The 19,969-nt window shown below is 39.4% G+C and overlaps 1 protein-coding gene across 2 annotated transcripts in view; it reads left to right on the top strand.

The window, feature by feature from the left end:
* The first annotated feature begins 25 nt into the window (after positions 1-25).
* The window catches only part of MSANTD7 (Myb/SANT DNA binding domain containing 7), a 36,476-nt gene continuing 16,532 nt past the window's right edge, over positions 26-19,969 (top strand). Inside the window, exons 1-9 of one of the 2 annotated variants that reach the window (XM_006172183.3) lie at positions 26-179; positions 1,339-1,419; positions 1,495-1,577; positions 11,031-11,079; positions 11,214-11,319; positions 12,109-12,199; positions 13,810-13,914; positions 16,244-16,405; positions 18,472-18,627. In XM_006172183.3, the coding sequence (XP_006172245.2) occupies positions 123-179; positions 1,339-1,419; positions 1,495-1,577; positions 11,031-11,079; positions 11,214-11,319; positions 12,109-12,199; positions 13,810-13,914; positions 16,244-16,405; positions 18,472-18,627 (890 nt within the window). In that variant the 5' untranslated portion in view covers positions 26-122. Of the gene's footprint in view, positions 180-1,338; positions 1,420-1,494; positions 1,578-3,919; positions 4,648-5,247; positions 8,665-11,030; positions 11,080-11,213; positions 11,320-12,108; positions 12,200-13,809; positions 13,915-16,243; positions 16,406-18,471; positions 18,628-19,969 lie in introns of those variants that run through there. The other variant, XM_014588521.2, reaches the window with a different exon arrangement.

The raw sequence follows: 19,969 nt of genomic DNA, 5'->3' as shown, positions 1-19,969 counted from the left end.
GGCGGGCCGGACGCAAGGGGCGGGCGGGAACGAGAAGTCTCCGCGGTGCCTGATGGGGACGTTTGGCGGCTAGTAGCTGTTCCCTCTGAGGGACCCGTCGTTGCTGCCCTCCTTGTCGCCTCATGGCGGCCATGGGAGTTCACCTGGGCTGCACATCAGCCTGTGTGGCCGTCTATAAAGTGAGTGACAGAGGGTTGAGGGGTGCTGGGCCACGGGCTTCTTGTCGGTCCCCCGTCCTCTGGGTGCGGGGTCAGTCCCAGGCTTGAGAATGGCGTGTCGCGGCCTTGGAACGTGGCGCGGAGGGGCGCTGCTGCGGGGACGTTTCGAGGCGGACCCGGCCTCGCCCCCCGCAGCTCCTCTGGAAAGCCCTCCGTGCCCTGGAGGAGGCTCGTGGCGACGCCGGCGCGTGAGGTCCCGGGGGACGTCGTGGCCACAAGATGTCCGGGAAGGGATCCAGGACGTCGGGCCACACAGGATGGTACCGAGGAGGGGTCCCAGGGGATGTCAGGGTTGCAATATGCCCGAGAAGGGACTCGGGACATCGGGGCGTCACGATGTCCGAAAAGGTCCCAGGGATAGGACTTCAGGATGCCCGGGGATTGGCGGGGTCCCGGGGACGTCAGAGCCACAGGAGTCCCCAGGCGGGCAGTCTTGAGGCAGTGGTGACCGCAGAATGCACGGAGCCGGGGGCTATCTCTGGGACTGTAGGGCCAGGGCCGCAGGACATGCAGAGATGGGTCCAGAAGTCTGCCCGGAGGGGCGTGGTGTCCACAGTCTGAAACTGGATCCTTCGGCGCGTGTCTGACGCTGAAGCAAGTTAATCGTGAAATTCTAAGCTTTCTGGAAGTGAGAAGGCTGGGCAAGGAGTTATAGGTTTCACCTCAACCATCTGAACAGCAGAAGGAACCGTAATAATGAATTTCACTGCCCCTGGTCCGGTATTTATAAATATTGGGTCATTTGTAAGGAAAAGTCAAAGAGATTAGTAGAAAAGAGAAAAACGATTTATTTGTGGAGAAAGGAAGAGAAATAGTAAGGATGGTATAAAAATAGGCTTGTTATTTGTACTGAAAGGTTGTAATTAATCCGTTATTGAAAACACAGAGTAGATTAAGAGACTGGAAAAAAAAATGAGGCATTACTTCATGGGATGTATAGGCCTTCTATAAAATCTGGATAATTAGTAATAGTAATTAAACCTACAAGTTTAAAATATTGATATAGCAATTTTTCTTCCATATAGATGACTAAGTAGCACTGACCCACATATGTCTGATGGAGCCTTGTGAGAGTGTATATTTGACATCAAAAGTCTATCATGGTTGTTTTTTTCTCTAGGATGGCCGGGCTGGTGTGGTTGCAAATGATGCAGGTGATAGAGTTACTCCAGCTGTTGTTGCTTACTCACAAAATGAGGAGGTACTGTTCCCTTCATTTTAGCACTTTGAAATAATTAAAAATGACATGGATTATAATAATACTGCTCTTTTTCAGGTTGTTGGGCTGGCAGCAAAACAAAGTAGAATAAGAAATATTTCAAATACAGTAATGAAAGTAAAGCAGATCCTTGGCAGAAGGTATGGAATAAAAATATTTTTAAAAATATGGTTAATAAAATCATACACATTTTTAGTATAATGTGAAATGAAACTAGAAACATCAGTTTAGTTTTTTTTTTTTTTTTTTCATTGCTTTTTGTGACTGAATCATTTCAGAGTGTGCCCCAGTAGGTTCTCTCCTTTGATTATTAGTGTTTGGTTTTCTCTAAGGTAGGATTCACTAAACCATTTGTTTGATAGAGGGTCTGTTAGTACTGGTAAATGCCAACATTCCTTTAGTTTTGATCATTTGTGTCATTCAGAAGTGTTCATTTGGACTGTTCACATTTTTATATTTTTTAACTGAGGAAACTTGAAAGACTTTGTAAGAATTTGTGGACTTTGCACTGTGGTTAAATTTTGCAAAATTATCACAATGTAGACATTGATTTTCTTCCTGAGGGTCTTTTGTGACACTTTCTGGGAACTAACTTTTTCAGTTGGCTTACAAATTTAATCATTAGAGAAATAGCTTAATTAACATCTTATGTAAGAATCAGGTTAATCATCTGTTGTAACTTTAATTAGAAGATTGAAGGAGCTTGCTTGCCCAGACTTCTGTCTCCTCAAATTATAGATTACCATAATAATTAAGGGTTTTCATTTTCACTAGAGTAGTACTAGTTGATAGATAGGGTTTTTAAATTTTCAAAGTGCTTTCACATCTTTTATTTTACTTAATCCTCTCAACATCCCTATAAAATTGGTAGGGCTGATATTGTGCCTCCCCATTTATAGATGAGAGAATCAAGCACATAGAAGTGGCATTTTTACATTCATTGAGGGGATGAAGTAGGTAAGACCGCAGATTAGGTTGCCTTACCCTCAGTTCCAGGTTCTTTCTTTTCTACTTTGTTTAGTGAGAATTAAGTAGAAATTTCCTCATGTTAATTTTACTACTTGAAGATTATAGATTTAATATTTATTTCTTCATACAATGGGATTTTTAAAATCTCACCCGTGTTTAGTTAAATTGAAGTTGATGCTTATTTTTTTCCTTAGGATATCTATTCTATAAACCCAAAATTACAGTGCTTTGGAGATAATTCAAATTTGTGTGATGATAATATTCCCACATCCGTTCACTTGTTGGCAAAACTTAGTATAGTCACAGCAACGGGGATACATGTCCTAAGAAATACAGCATCAAATGACTTCATGGTTGTATGAACATCACAGAATGTGTTTATACTAACCTAGATGATGTGGCCTAGGCTATGTGGTAAATGCTCTAATTGCAACCATCATTGTATATGTGGTCTGCCATGACAAGAATGTCATTATGCCATGCATGACATTTCGATGGTGGACCATATATTGCAACAGAGCTCCTAAAAGGAGCATATAGGCTATACCATATCACTTAGGTGTATAGTAATGAAACATACTGTGTGATGTTTGGTTGACCACGACATCACCTAATAGTGCATTTCATGGAGTGTATTCCCATCATTAAGTGGCGTATGACTCTATGTTAGAAATAAATTAGTTCATGTCAAATGTTTTTAAATTATAAGCTCTGAAAAATAGCAGGAAGTTGTTTATAGATGGGTCTTGAAGCCATAATCACTGAGCAACCAACAATATGTTTGTTTTTTAATTAAACTTCACTTTGAGATAACCGTGGTATCCCAGTGATAACATCTTGCAAAACTATAGGACAGTCTCTCAATCAAGATTCTAGCATTGATATTGTTGAGATATAGAACATTTCCGTTGATCTGTTCCCTGGTAGACAACAATACGTTCTCATTTGTTTAATCTCTATATGAGGGCAGGTGGTTGGAATAATGATATATCTGTCTTCTGACATATTGTGAAAAAAACTTTATATTGGCAGAAAAACTTAAGCTTGCTTCTCTGGCCCTGAAAGTTAACCTTCCAGCAAAGGAGTACATTAGTGACTGTCAGATGAGTAACATGTAGCCACAGCATGCACTTAGGCTAGAGTTAGTAAAGCATGAGTGCCCTTCACAGATACTTATACCAAGGTCCTATTAGTGTTTCTGCTGAGCTAACTGCCTCATAGTCCAGGTTATTTACCCCCTTAGCTTATACTTAGACAGTACTGATTTGACAGATACACAGTTGTACCAGGTCTCAACTTGGGAAGTATTGGGCCCTTTGTGGAGAAGCCAGTCATCTTGTAACCAAGCCAATAAGCCCCTAGTCCAATGCCCACCCTGCATGAATTCCCAGTTGGGCTTTCTCAGTCTTGGCCTTCTGCCTGTGTATGACCTAGTCACAGATAGAACCACTTAACTTGCTGCCAGAAATCCTTACACCCTCCCTGTAACTCTCATTCCCCTGTGGCCTTCCAGCCAGAAATGCGGTCCTTGGACCTGGCTTCTCAGCAATTAGCCCTGAGAGGGCAGAATCGGCTGGCTCCTGGAAATAAACTGAGAGCACACAGAACTTCCCCACACCTTCAAATTTGCACCTTGCTGCCCAGGAGCTTGCTTCAATAGCCTTCCTTCCCAGCCCACTATGGCCAATACTAATAGCAGTGCGGGCATCCGGTGGTCCAGACAGGAGACACGAACTCTTCTCTCCATACTAGGCGAGGCAGAATATATTCAGCGCCTCCAGACTGTGCATCACAATGCAGATGTCTATCAGGCTGTATCTAAGCGAATGCAGCAGGAAGGCTTCCGCCGCACCGAACGTCAGTGCCGCTCCAAGTTTAAAGTTCTGAAGGCGTTATACTTAAAAGCCTATGTTGCCCATGCAACGAGTGTGGGTGATCCGCCACACTGTCCTTTTTATGATACGTTGGATCAGCTTCTCCGAAATCAGATAGTGACTGACCCAGAGAACTTAATGGAGGATGCTGCATGGGCCAAGCACTGTGATCAGAACTTAGTGACCTCTGACACCCCAGGGGAAGAGGGAACCAGCATTCTGAAAACCAAAAGGACTCAGGCAGCTGATCATCAGCCTATCCTGAAAACAGTTAAGGAATCAGATGAGGATTGTCAGCTGAGGATCAGTGACCGGATGCGAGAAACCAGTGACCTCGAGGACTCCTGGGATGAATCCTCGGGTGCAGGTAACTCCCAAGCATGTGAAGAATTGGGGTCCCAAAGTCATTTAGCTCCAAACATAAGTGTATGTTTGGATAGTGTCCTCTTCGGCATTAAGCTATTAAGCCCTTAGTTGAGTATCTGCCATGAGTGAGCTCCCGAAGCTGGGCTTTCTGTCTTGGCCTCCTGAATGTATGTGAGTTAATCACAGGTAGCACTTGTCCCTATTTTTGCCCTATCCCCACCCTTACAAAAAAAACAAAACCCTAATGGTAAGATAAAGAGCTCCAGGTTTTAAGAAGCTCCAACCCTAGGTGTGTAAGGTGTTGGAACTCTTTAAACCTAGCCATGTTCTTTAGAACCAAATTAGTTTTAGCATTATTTGAAGTGGGATTGTGGGTATACAGCAGTTTGGATAGCAAATGGAAAGGGGTTCAGGAAAGCAAGGGGGAGGTTTTGGAGTTAGGATTACAACAGGTCAAATGCCCAAATTAAATTTCTCATCCCTTCTGGACAAAGCCTTTCCAGGGACTACCTTAGTTTTGTAATTGTCTCAACTCTGCTGCTGGCTCCAAGCATTCCCTTAGTAGGAATGTCCTCTGCAACATTGTTGCTTTGTTTTTCAGGGTGCTCTCAAGGGACCCCCAGCTACAGCAGCTCCCACAACCTTTTCAGAGGTGCAGCTGCTCCCTGTCAGAGCAGTCCCATGACCAGACTGGGTGTGTCCGGTGATCCCAGTCCCTGCACCAGCACCATCCGAACCACTCCTGGTGTAGCCTGTACACCGCGGCCTCCAGTCTCCTCTTCCAGAGTTGATTTTGTTTCTGGTGGGCATAGGCCTTTGACCAGTGAGCCTGCTCCAAGGTGGGCAAGGCGAAGAAGGCGGTCAGTGGCCAGGACTATTGCAGCTGAATTGGCAGAAAACAGGAGATTGGCACGAGAACTGTCAAAACGTGAGGAAGAGAAACTGGACAGGCTGATTGCTATTGGTGAGGAGGCCAGTGCTCAGCAAGACACTGCCAATGAGCTCCGCAGGGATGCTGTCATCGCAGTCAGACGCTTGGCCACAGCAGTGGAAGAGGCAACTGGTGCTTTTCAGCTAGGGCTTGAAAAGTTGCTTCAGAGGTTGATTTCAAATACCAAAAGTTAGGAACCAATTGTAAGAGGGTATATTTCTACACTGGTAGAAGTCTAGTTCCAACACCTATCTTCTGGTATCTTGGCTCCTTTTCTGTGTGCTCAGAAAAAAAGAGTGGATGAACCATTGATAAACTGAATAGGGACCATTCTTGCTAGTTCCTTTTCCCGAGGTTTTCCAGTAATTTGAAAGACCTTTCAGAAATGCAAGGGGTAGTCTGATAGAAGATGGAGCCAAGTCCAAGAGAACTACTTTGTCCTGGCTTTGTCACTGTTAGTTTACTTCTGTACAACAGTTTCGTCCCCTGTAAAATGGAGGACAGATAATAACTTCTGTCCTGCCTACCTCACAGGGTTGTTGTGAGGGTCAAATATGAAAAGGTTTCAAAGTTTAAAAACACTATGCACATCTGAGTTACTAGTGCACAAGACATTGGCTGAGGTAAAGATAGAGGGAGGCACATCAGTTTACAAGACATAGAAATATGCTGTACACCATGACCTCATTGATTGAATCTTTTTTTAGTTTAATGTGACTGCTTCGTGTAGTTTGGGATATTAATGTTTTAATTGTGTCTCTCTGGCTCATTGGATTAGTATTGGCACAACATGTATTTGTACCCCTGTCTCATGTTTTTGCTGCTATTGTCTCTGACATGTCTGAGTAAGCACTCTTAATAGTCAAACCATCTTTCCCTTTTTCATTTTACTGGTTCTTAGTCTTCTGTCAACATGAGAATATTATTAAGAACTGACAGGGAGCCACAGTGGAGTGCTATGGTTCGTATTAATAATCTTTGATATGATGAAATATTGGCTGTTTTATAAAATATTAAATGTAAGTAAATTCTTTGCATTCCATATCTTTGGGTCCTTTCATATGCATAAGCTATACCTAAATTTTGGTTGCCATTGAATATTGTGGAAACAGTTTGGATTATATTTGTTTCCAGTCTTTTAGCTAATTGCATTCTTTTCTGTTAGCTGTTTTTTATGTCTAGTATATAATAGAGAGCAAGCTTTAGAAATTATTTCTTCTAAGGAACTTTCCAAGGTCACTCTTTTCTCAAATGTTGTAGACAGAAGTTCACCCAGTTAATGACATTTGGCAGAAGGCAACAACCGTGTTTCCCTTTTAACGCTGGGAACACTAGAGGGCAGTATGGATAGAAACTGCCTTTGGTAGATAACTCTTAAAGCACAAGCCCTCAACAGATTTCTTCACCATTCCTACTTCCCAGCACACATACATATACACACACTCCAGAGAGATGAAGGTGAAACTCACACCTCCAATTTCCTTTAGAAGGAAAATGATTACTGACCGCTATTAAACTAACTTAAAACTTTTAGTGGTTTACATAGTATTTTCAGGAAGTAAAAATAGCAGTTTTTGAAATATAAGAAGTTGTGTAATCTAGAAGTAGGGAATGGGGAAGAGAGTGGGCATATCAGGAGAGAGAAAGTTTTTGTTTTATATTTGGCAGTCTTGAGTGTTTACCTAAATGCTGGAAGTATACATAGGTAAGAAATAGAGTAACAGAGGGACCACTCCTGTAGTTGCTGAGTTCATGAGTACACAGCAGGCAAGCTGCTCTGATAAAAAAGGGATGGATGGGGGAGGCAGGTGGTATAGAATACGCTGGGATTCTGAAACTCTTGGAATCAAATCCTGTCACAGTTTTGTTTCATTGGGCAAGCCACTTGCCCTTTTTGTGCCTCAGTTTCTTTATCTCCAAATTGAGAGATCCATACTAGGTGATTTGTTTTTTTTCCTAGCATCTCCCATTTCTGGAAAACATTTAAATAACTTTTATAAAGACAAAACGAGAATAAAATTTAATTTTAGTATTTTCAGTCACAGCAACATAATGTATGTTTGAAATACTGCCAACAGTTAATACTTTAAGGAAGTAGTCCATGGTATAAATATTAATTATGAGCTTGTAAGCAGCACACCAGACTTATATTCCTTGCTTTAAAGGAACATGTCTTAAGATGTTGAAGTGGATACACACATACACACACACACACACACACACACACACACACACAGACATACATACATATATACCTGTTGTCTCAGTTGATTCAGTCCATTTTATGGAAGGATATGTGTCAGTTATTGCTGGAGAACACTAATGTACATAGGTTAGATTTTCTGGGAAAATGGGGAAGTACTTGAAGGAGAATTAGATCTATACTATATACATTTATTAATGGTAGCAAAGTACATAGGCAGGGATTTATAGGAGATAAGAGAAGTGCTAAAGGTCAGAAATGGAGTTAAAGTTTGGAAGTGGTATTGTGAAAATCTAATGGGTGAAATAGCCCTAATATGGAATGAAACTTAAGGAAAAGGTCCTGAAGAAGTAAGCTGGAAAACTCTAATATATTAAGGGAGGAAAGTTGCAATAAGGGGAGACAGTAAAAAAGGAAGCCCAGGAATCCTGCCTAAAAACTAGGCCCAACCATTACTACCTGTTCACACTTAGACAAGTCTTCTCACCATTCCACAACTCAGGTTCCTCATCTGTAAAGAGGGAAACTAATCACTGTCCTACCTACCTCACAGGGGTGTTGTGAGGATCAAATGAACAGATGAATGTAAAAGCACTTTTAGACATGTAAGGCATGATAATGTAATGGGGGAGAAGAACACCCTGCAGCATGTGAGTGCTGTTGTACACTAAGCCTCCGGGCCTGCTGACTATAAAAGAAATTTAAGGAGGAAGAGAACATGGTATTGCTGGGTAAAGCTGTGATACAATGGTAGGATTAACTCTGCCTCCTGAAGACCTTGATGTAAATGAGGTGCTGTGTATACTAACCTCCCACCACCTTCATTGTTCTGCTAAATAATTAATCCTGATGTTGACTATAAATAAAGTTTTTATTGACATGTAGTGGTGGGTCAGTCTGCTACTTTCTGATGATATCAGTGATCCTTTGTCACCTACATTCTTTGCTTTCTGCTTCTGCTAACTAGTCTTCAGTGTCTTGCCTCATGGCCCTGAGAGCCACATGTGCTCTGTCCACAGATGAGAGAGGCCCTCTTTACATGGCAATGGAGAAATATTTTCTTTTTCTAAAGGTTCTATATATTCCATGAAATTTTCTTACTGGCAAATTATCTGATCTGAGTGGTAGGTTATAACCTACACTTAATAACCAAGTTATCTTAGTTTATTTAAATTCTAAAGAAAACAACCAGTATCAGGCTGAAATTATAATATTGGTACAAAACCCATTGTGGGCATACTTTATCTTTTTTTTTTTCCTACTCTTAAACTATTCATCTGGGTTGTAGCCTCAATATTGGATTTAGGAAAAGGGAGGCAAGTAGTAGGTTTAGTGGGATTAATACTAACCTACTGAAGATCTGAATGTCATTAATAGTCATGTGGTGTGGGCAAGCTACTTGTCTGGTTTTTCTCGTTTTAATTGATTTTTTGATGATAGGTAAGTACAAAGAACCTGCAGGGATTGCAGAGTCCTAAGTCAAATTAGTCCATCTTAAACTTCTTTTGTCTGCCTCTTATTTACACATGTTAAAGTCCTCAGATCTATAAACCTTAAGCAATTAGGCACTATTAATTTTAATTTTCAACCCTTAAACATTTAAGCCTGGTGCCTGAATAGACTAGCAACAGTCCCTTGGAAAAGGGTTAAGTGAAAAGATACTAATCTATTTTATCTTAATTTCTAGGTGAAACTAGGCCAAGAATCAGGTTCTTCATAGTTCTGTTCAAGGGACAAAAGTACCATGGTCATTTACAATAGAGTGGGAGGCAGTATGGCAAAGAGTTAGTAGTTGTGGCCTAACAGAGAAGACCTGGGGTTGACTACTGGCTGTCCCTCTTACTAGTTTATAAGTCGTTGTTCTTCTCTGAACCTGTTATCACTTTTTCTTTTTTTAAGAGATTTTTTGCTATAGGGTGCATACACTCACTAGAGAGACAGAGAAAGTGAGAGATCACCCCCAAGGAGGGATGGCTATGCCACAATCCCTTCTCCATTCTCCTCTCCAAATTTGGGCACACACACACATGTGTGACTTGAACCACAGTTAGCCTTTTGGGAATCCAGCACCTTAACTACCTGTTGGTCCTCCAACCTGTTATCTCTTAAATAATGCCAAATGTACCCAACTTGGGTGTTACGAAGATTGAGTGAGGTAATATTTGTGAGGCATTTTGTAGTCTGCATAAATTTGTATTACTATTGTGAGTGATATAACACCATTGTTTTAATTTTTCCAGTATCATACACATTAATTTAGTACTTACTCTGGGACATTATTGTAAATATGTTTATATATACATGTCTATAATAACAGAGAAGACCTGGGGTTGACTACTGGCTGTCCCTCTTACTAGTTTATAAGTCGTTGTTCTTCTCTGAACCTGTTATCACTTTTTCTTTTTTTAAGAGATTTTTTGCTATAGGGTGCATACACTCACTAGAGAGACAGAGAAAGTGAGAGATCACCCCCAAGGAGGGATGGCTATGCCACAATCCCTTCTCCATTCTCCTCTCCAAATTTTGGGCACACACACACATGTGTGACTTGAACCACAGTTAGCCTTTTGGGAATCCAGCACCTTAACTACCTGTTGGTCCTCCAACCTGTTATCTCTTAAATAATGCCAAATGTACCCAACTTGGGTGTTACGAAGATTGAGTGAGGTAATATTTGTGAGGCATTTTGTAGTCTGCATAAATTTGTATTACTATTGTGAGTGATATAACACCATTGTTTTAATTTTTCCAGTATCATACACATTAATTTAGTACTTACTCTGGGACATTATTGTAAATATGTTTATATATACATGTCTATAATAGTCTTCACCTTTGCATATATAAATTCATTCGTTTGGAGTGTTGGTTTATGTTCAGCAATCAAGCAAGAAAGATGATATTAATTATCCTGGTTTGCCCTTAGTTTACAATCTTAGCTCCTTTTGCTTTTTTCATCTCAGTGGTTGAGTCTTCAGGGTCATACATGTCAAAGTATATGGTATAGAACATTAATATTATGAAAAGACACCAGAAGTGGATAGCACCTGTTAATAGAAAGGTTAAAACAAGAAAGCACTATTTACTTTCAAATGAGAAGATTAACACTTGAGTAGAATTACTAGTACTATTGCAAGTGCTCCATGTAATTTTTCTTTTGTATTTAAAGACTTGAAAATTAGTCTTTAAATCATGTATAATAGTGACTTTAATACTTAGCTGTCTCTCTCTCTCTTTTTTAAATGGACAGCTCCGATGATCCACAAGCTCAGAAATACATGATGGAAAGTAAATGCTTAGTGAGTATGGTTCTATTATTGCTTCCATATTGTACAGAATAATTGCTAAGGTTATGACATACAGTGTTGATTTGAAACTTTACATTTCTATTTAAATTATTTCTTATTTAGTGCACTTAAAATTTCTTTTATAGGTAACTGAAAAAAATGGGAAATTACGGTATGAAATAGATACTGGAGAAGAAACAAAATTCATTAACCCTGAAGATGTTGCCAGACTGATATTTAGTAAAATGAAAGGTATTGAACAAATAAGAGTTCATTTTAATAACCTTTTAAAAATTTACTTATAAAAGGTAATTTTGGATCTTAGGAGAACCTTACATTATAAACCTGAGTTGGCCACTAATTAATTGGCTTTGTGACTTTGATTAAATGATTGACATTCTCTGAATTTGATTTTCCTGTGAGTGACATAATGGATTGGGCCAGATTTGCACCTTTGAAATTTAAGAGCCAGTGGACAAATAAGCTTGGTGAATAGTCAACATAATCTCTCTCTCTAAGCTTGACAGTGTACTCTCAATAATTTAGGCAGATTAAGTAGGTCTGATTTTTATCACTACTCCAGAGAAAGGCTCTGAGTTGAGCAGTATAACATGGAACAGTTTGGGGAGTTTTGAAATAAATCATCTGTAAGACTCTTTGAGCTCCAGGATTGTTATAAATTTGTGGGATGGAGGGCAGCCTTTTAATATATTGAGCTAATGTTATGATGCTTAGTCTTCACATTGGCCCAATAGAAGCTCATTCTCTGTGGAACCAGTCTCATTTGGGAGATTTGAAGCTTAGGAGCCAGGCTTTTTAGAAAATACCTAGTTTTTTGTTCACAAACTGTCACCAAAAACCACAGAACATTACATCATTTGAGAGTGTAAGAGAAGAAAATTAACAGGGTGCAATTGAGTGAATTGGAAATTTGTTTTATTGAGAAGATCTTTGGCATAAATTAATAAACTTCAGGGGAGAAAAGCATTCCTATTTTTCCCTGGCATCAAAATTTATTTTTATATATTTTTTAACATACAGAAACAGCGCATTCTGTCTTGGGCTCAGATGCAAATGATGCAGTTATTACTGTTCCATTTGATTTTGGAGAAAAGCAGAAAAACGCTCTTGGGTAAGTATATTATAGGGTTTAACGTATTTGCTTAATTATAGGAAATACATTACATCACTAAGTAATAAAATGTAAATTTGTATTTGAAAGATACCATAGGCAGTAAAATTGTATTTGTAAATAATTTAGTATGGTAATGGTGATATTCCTTTTTATGAAATGCCAAAAGAACATAAAATTAAATGTGGTACATCCTATTAGCTGTTTAATGAGGAACATTTTTAATTACCAAGTTAAGCTGATGTTTATGAATCACTTTGCCTTAGTTTTACATTTATTAAGGTTTATACAGGAATTAACTTAAGAATGGGCAATTTTGGAAAATATTTGAGATTATTTATTCATCTTAGATCTTAACACCTAAACAAAAAAGTTGCATTATAATTTTTTAAAAGAATTATTTACTTGCTTAGTTCCATTTGTTGTTATCATCATCATCATCATCATTATTATTATTTAATTGGACCAGAGAGAGAGAAAGAGAGAAAGCAAGCCCTGTCCGGGACTGGAACCTCAGTTGACTTGATGGAAGTCCAACACTTTAACCACCATGCCACCTATTGGCTCTGCATTGTAATTTTTATAGGTCTTTATGAAAATGTAATTAGTGACCATGGATGCCTTTGTTTTGCTGAATGGAGTTCCATAGGGAGCTTTGGCAATGATGGAAGATGCATCTGAAGCAGAGAATTGATTACCTTTATTTACTTTTAACAACTGTAACCCTAGAATAAAAAATTGGAAAATTTCAAAATGTTCTATAAAGTTTTTATTTCTTTTTGAAGTTTATAAGTTTTTTTTATTCAAAAAATGTTTTTTCATTGCTTTTTCTATTGAAGCCCCACTATATTTGGAGTTGAGTATATAAATGTAAAGAAGACCAGGTTTCTGACCTGGCACAATTAACCAGACAATTATGGTAATGTAATTAAGTAATTTGAATGGGAAGCGTTCTGGGTAACATGAAGGGAGGGTACCTCTTCTAGACTTTGAGAGCCCAAATGAACCCCCCAGAGAAAATGAACTCTTTTTTTTATTTTAGCATAGGCATTTTCAAAGTTTTATTTTCCTTATTCTGTCTTATGCACATATTGGTTTTTTTTTTTGTAAAGAAAATGGGCTGTGGGGACTAGCAATTAGCATAATGGCTATGTCGCTGAACTCCCATGTAGCCGACCGTGGGTTGAGCCCCGGACCCGGTGGCTTAAACTCTTGTTGGGTACGTGTGCATGCATGCCCAAGATCCCAAGAGGAGAATGGAGGAGAAGGGATTGCGGTGTGGCCATCCCCCTGGGAAGTGATTTCTCGCTTTCTGTCTCTCTGGTGAGCGCACGTGCCCTATAGCAAAAACCTCTCCAAAAAAAAAGAAAAAAGAAAAGAAAATGAATGGGCTGTGAACATTTTAATTTTAAAGAGAAGGTAAACTCTTACAGAGTCACATCTATTTATTTCTTGTTACTTTGTTTTCTTTCTAAAGATCATTATACTTCATATTGTGTTTATGAAACCTTATTTGCTATTGCATAAAATCCTTAGCAGAGCTTATTTTAAAATGTCAACAAGTTGAACATGTTGTGATATTAAATTCACTGGAGGCAAATTGTTCACAGAATAGCAGCTGGAGCTGCTGGATTTAATGTATTGCGATTAATACATGAACCCTCTGCGGCTCTTCTTGCTTATGGAATTGGACAGGACTCCCCTACTGGAAAGAGGTAAAAGACATCTTTGCAATTCTAAGTTTTTTCAGAGGAGAAAACATTTTAGATTTTAGCAATTATATCCATAGGGATTGTTATGTAATATGGTACAACCCAAATTTCATGGATCAAAAGACATTGGAACTCTTAGAGTTTTTCAAATAACTGAGAAAGAGATACCAGGAAAGCAGAGAATGGACATAATGAGGAAGGGATGAGCTTTTCTGCCCTTATTTTATAACCCTCATTTTTTATTTGAAGGAAGATTTGTAAATTATAGGCCTGATGAAATTCCAACTCGAGCTTGGGCGCTGTTGATTTTAATACCAATTCTACTTATTAGCATGTTTAGAAAAACTGAGTAAACTTTTAAATACTTTTGACTTGGCAGGAGAAGGAGGAAATCCATTGTGAGGATTTGAGACATTTTGATGGAGAAATAGTAAGACATACTCTTTATTGAGCTGTCAACCCTTAATAGACCTGATAGTTATACAACTTAAGGGAATTTATTTAGCTACTGTGTTAATTTTACCTAGTTGTTTTACCTCATTCATTTCTCACAGTTAAACTAATATTTATAAATCACTAATTATTTTTATATAAACTACATAAATACAGAAATTATTAATTTTGACATAGAAAATAGAGAATTAGCTCCTAGTTTTGCATATATGTTACAGAATTAAGTTATTGCAGTAGTAACTTGTGTAATTTTTTTTTTTTTAGGTTTTTGCCAAAGGGTGTGTGCTCACTGGAGAGAGACACAAAGACAGAAGGAAAGTGAGAAATCATCCCCACAGGGGGAATGGCCACACTGCAATCCCTTTTCTTCCATTCTCCTCTCAGGATTTTGGGCACACTTGTATGTGCGCCTACCATGATCTTCAAGTCACTAGGTCTGGGGCTCAAGTTGTAGTCGGACATGTGGAAGTTCACCACCTTACCTGTCCTGCCACCTTCTGGCCCCCGTTACTTGGACAGAAATTCTTTATTCAGTTCTCTTAAAATTCACTGTTATCACCAATCCCTTCTTAACTTACTTGGAAAAGTTAATGCTTTAATTTGAGTTACTCAGAAGACTACATTTTACAAACATGACTAAATTAAAAACAGCTTTGACTTAGATTCTGAAAATCTGAATTCTTGGGCTAGTTTTATCACTAAGTGACTATGGATAGCTTATTTACTCATGAGATTTTCAATTTCTTCATTTGTAATTTAAAGAAATTACAGTAAGTGATTTCTAATTGCCCAACCTATTAGGTTGTTGGGAAAGTCATGATGTGTTTTTCTTTTTTTTTTTGAGAGGTTTTCGCTATATGGCACGTGCACTTGCCAGACAGAGAGAGAGAGACACACAGAGACAGAAAGCGAAAAATCATCCCCCTGGGAGAATGGCCACACTGCAATCCCTTCTCCTCCATTCTCCTCTCGGGATCTTGGGCACACATGCACACACGCCCGGCATGAGTTCTAAGCCACCGGGTCTGGGACGCGAACCACGGTCGACTACGTGGGAGTCCGGCGACAATAGCCATTACGCTAACTGCTGGTTCCTGTGTTTTTCTTTTTTAAAATAATTATTTCATTTAACTTTGTTTGTTTGTTTGTTTGTTTTCATTTGACTAGAGAGAGGGACCAGCAGTTAGCATAATGGCTATGTCACTGGATTCCCATGTGGTCAACTGCGGTTTGAGTTCTGGATCCAGTGACTTAAATTCACACTTGGCATGTGTACGTGCGTATGTGTCCAAGATCCCAAGAGAATGGAGGAGGAGGGATTGCTGTGTGGCCATCCTCCGTGGGTGGTGATTTCTCTCTGTCTCTCTCTTTCTAGTGAGTGCATGCGCCCTATAGCAAAAACCTCTCAAAAAAAATTTTTTTTTGACCAGAGAGGGACAGAGCGAGATCAAGAGAGAGAAAGTGAGAAAGGAAGCCACCAGGTCCGTCACTCAAACTGCAGTCGGCCATGTGGGAGTCCAGCGTCCTTAACCATTACACCACGTGATGGCCCCATGATGTGTTTTTCTATGTAAAAATGCATCATGACTTTCCTGAGAACCCAGTAGCTTTAAAATACTGTGATTCTCAGATTGGCAGGTGGTATGGGTGGTTAAGGCGCTGGACTCCCACAATGGGCAACTGTAGTTTGAGTCTCATACTGGGGGGCTTGCTTTCTCAATTCCTATTCCTCCCCTCCTCCCCCCACTCCATCTCTCTGGGGAGCACATGTGCCCTAGGGCAAATTTAAAAAAATGATAATAAGTAAAATTAAATGAATAACTATTTTTTTAAAAAGAATACTGTGATTCTCTAATCATTTACTCATTTTGTCTTTCAGCAATATTTTGGTGTTTAAACTTGGAGGGACATCCTTATCTCTCAGTGTCATGGAAGTTAACAGTGGAATATATCGTGTTCTTTCAACGAACACTGATGATAACATTGGTGGTGCACATTTCACAGAGACCTTAGCACAGTATCTAGCATCTGAGTTCCAGAGGTGAGTATTAATGGCCTAGATGATAACATTTTGAGTATTCTTTTTTTTTTTTTTTTAATTTGGAGAGGTTTTTGCTATAGGGCACATTTACTCACCAGAAAGACAGAGAGAGAGAAAGAGAGAAGCAAGAAATCACCCCCCAGGGGGGATGGCCATGCCGCAAACCCTTGTCCAGTCTCCTCTCAGGATCTTAGGCATGCACGCACACACCCCCAGCATGAGTTTAAGCCACTGGGTCTGGGACTCGAGCTGTGGTTGACTCCATGGAAGTCCAGCGACATAGCTATTATGCCAACTGCTGGTCCCGGTTTCTTTTCAAGTGTTTTTATTTATTTTCTCTTCTATTTTAAATTATCTCTTGCCATGGAAGATGTATTTTGTGTTGTGGGGTTTTTTTGTTTGTTTGTTTTGTTTTCAGTGTTTGGAAACTACCTATATTCATATCTAGAGTTACAAGGTCCTAGCTAGATAATAGCAAGGAAACAGAGACCAGGCTGCCAAGCTAAGTGTGCTTGGATTTTTCATTGAGTGAAGAGAGACCAACAGACACTGAACTGGGTGAACTCGGACCTTAGTTCATTTTCTCAATTCTTTATGTACTGCTCTACTGTCTGGATAAATAAGATTAAAGGCACCGATGCCTCACTGCCTGCTAAAAGTTTGGATCTGGTAAAGATCACATTATTATGTCATCATATTCCATAAGTTAATGTCTTATGGAGTATTTATTTAATCAATAATCTGCTATAAGGAATATTTTAGTCTTACAACTGAATATAATTACTTCACTCAAAATGCTAATCCTGCTTGGATATATCAAGAATAAAACATATAGTTATATTTTAGACATTGATGCCCCCTTTTTTTTTTTTTTTTTTTGATACCCTTTTGCTATACGGCATGTGCACACACCAGAAAGAGAGAGACAGAAAGCAAGAAATCACCCCCCAGGGGGATGACCACGCCACAATCCCTTCTCCTCCATTCTCCGCTCGGAATCTTGGGCACACATGCCCAGCATGAGTTTAAGCCACCAATCAACACAGTCCCAGCATGAGTTAAAGCCACCAATCAACTACATGGGAGCCCAGCGACATAGCCATTACGCCAACAGCTGGTCCCAACATTGATGCTCTTTAAAAAAAAAATTAGTTTAAACAGTATTTTCATTAGTTTGACCAAACTCATTAATTGATTAAAAAAAAAAACCTAGAAAAATATTAATTTTTCACTTGTTTTATAAGTATGTATGCTGTTTTCTGTTATAAAGGTATTTAAACGAAACCATTAATCACTACTTAGAAAGCAGTTTTAAAAACTAACTCATATTGGAGATAGAAAAACTGTAATTTGACATATTTTGTATGTGTCAAATTTCTTTGAAGAAAGAGTTTTATATTTTATTTGTCTTCTTTTGAGAGATGTTTGCTATAGGGCACATGCACCTGCCAGAGAGACAGAAAGCGAGAAATCAGCCCTCAGGGGCTTATGGTCATGCTGCAGTCACTTCTCCTCCAGTCACCTCTCAAGATTTTGAGCATGCATGCACATGTGCCTGGCGTGAGTTTTGAGCTACCGGGTCTGGGACTCAAACTGCAGTTGACTATGTGGGAGTCCAGCGATGTAATCATTGCACCATCTGCTGGTCCCTTTTTGTTTTCTTTTTAATGCTTGAGAGGTCATTTTATACCATTAAATAATGATTGTATTATGATTATGAAGGATGAAATAGAAGGCTTTGACGCAGTTGCATAAATCTCCTTTAACCTTTGTCTCATCTGCAAAAAGATGATAACGTACTTTTTTCAAAGTACAGGCAATTATTAAGGTAGATAACAACAATTCAAAAATGTTAAGTAAATTGGTTATTCATCTTTCCTAAAGATAGCCATCTTTTGATTGGAGAAAATGTTCTTAGGACAGTTTAGAGGGATTATAAGCCATATATTAAAATCCGGTGTGATTTAATAATTTATTACCATTCTAAGAGGGATTATATGTATTTTAGTTGCAATAAGTTTTAAATCTAGTCATTTTAAACCTCAAAGCCTATGTTTTTAATTTAGATCCTTCAAACATGACGTGAGAGGGAATGCACGAGCCATGATGAAATTGATGAACAGTGCTGAAGTTGCAAAACATTCTTTGTCTACCTTGGGAAGTGCCAATTGTTTCCTTGACTCATTATATGAAGGTCAGGATTTTGATTGCAATGTATCCAGGTAAAACCCAAGTTCAAAAACTTTTTAAACAATTCAATGTGCATTCTTATTTAGGTATAATTTTATCACCTTGGGTTTTTTGTTTATTCATTTGAGATTTATTAGCCATCTTTTTAATTTCTTTTTTTATTTGCCAGTGGGCACATTTGCAAGCAAGAGAGAGAGGAGTTGAGGAGAAAGCACTCCTATGGGGGCATGGTCACGCTTCAGTCTCTTTTTCCATCCTGTTAGCATTTTGAGTGCACACACGTACACTCACCTGGCATGTTTTTCAAGCCAGCTGGAACTGGGACTTGAAGCATGTCATCAGCTATGTGGGATCCAGCTCACTTGACCACTGTGCTTTAGAGCCAGACCTATTAGCCATGTTTAAAAGGGGAACTTTACTGTCTTTACTTTCGGTGTCCAAATTTTTGTCACACTAAATAGCTTTTTTTTTTTTTTTTGAGAGGTTTTTGCTATAGGGCGTGTGCGCTTGCCAGACAGACAGAGAGACATAGAGACAGAAAGCGAGAAATCACCCCCCAGGCGGGATGGTCATGCCGCAATCCCTTCTCCATTCTCCTCTCGGGATCTTGGGCACGCACGCACATGCGTCTGGCATGAGTTCTAAGCCACCGGGTCTGGGACACGAATCACAGTCGACTACATGGGAGTCCAGCAACATAGCCATTACGCTAACTGCTGGTTACCTCTCTATCCATTTTTTGAAATTTGGGGATGCACATGCACATGTGTGTAACATGCTTTTCTTTCTTTTTTTTTTTATTTTAAGAATTAATTTGGGACCAGCAGTTAGCGTAATGGCGATGTTGCTGGACTCCCACGTAGTCGACTCCGGTTTGAGTCCTGGACCTGGTGACTTAAACTCACGCCGGGCACATGCGCATACGTGCCCAGGATTCTGAGAGGAGAATGGAGGAGAAGGGATTGCGGCATGGCCATCTCCTCTGTGGGATGATTTCTCGCTTTCTGTCTGTCTCTCTCTGTCTGTCTGGCGAGCGCACGCACCCTATAGCAAAAACCTCTTTAACTTTATTTATTTATTTATTTTAATTTGACCAGACAGGAACACAGAGAAAGTGAGAAAGCAAGCCACCAGACTGGGGACAGGAACCACTGTTGGCCATGTGGGAGTCCAGCGCCCCTAACTACCACACCACCAGCTGGTCCCAACCTGACATGTTTTTCAAGCCACCAAGTCTGGTACTCAAACTATGTGATAGGCCATGGGAGATTTGTCTCCTTTAATCACAAGCCATAGCCTGATCCAAAAGTATGTTTTAATAGCTAAAGATAACACATTTTAAAATCAGTCATTTGCATTCAAATTCAATTTGAT

The sequence above is a fragment of the Tupaia chinensis genome, unplaced genomic scaffold, assembly GCF_000334495.1.
Source record: "Tupaia chinensis unplaced genomic scaffold, TupChi_1.0 Scaffold000285_1, whole genome shotgun sequence".
Taxonomy (NCBI): domain Eukaryota; kingdom Metazoa; phylum Chordata; class Mammalia; order Scandentia; family Tupaiidae; genus Tupaia; species Tupaia belangeri.
This window is presented reverse-complemented; position numbering and strand designations above follow the sequence as displayed.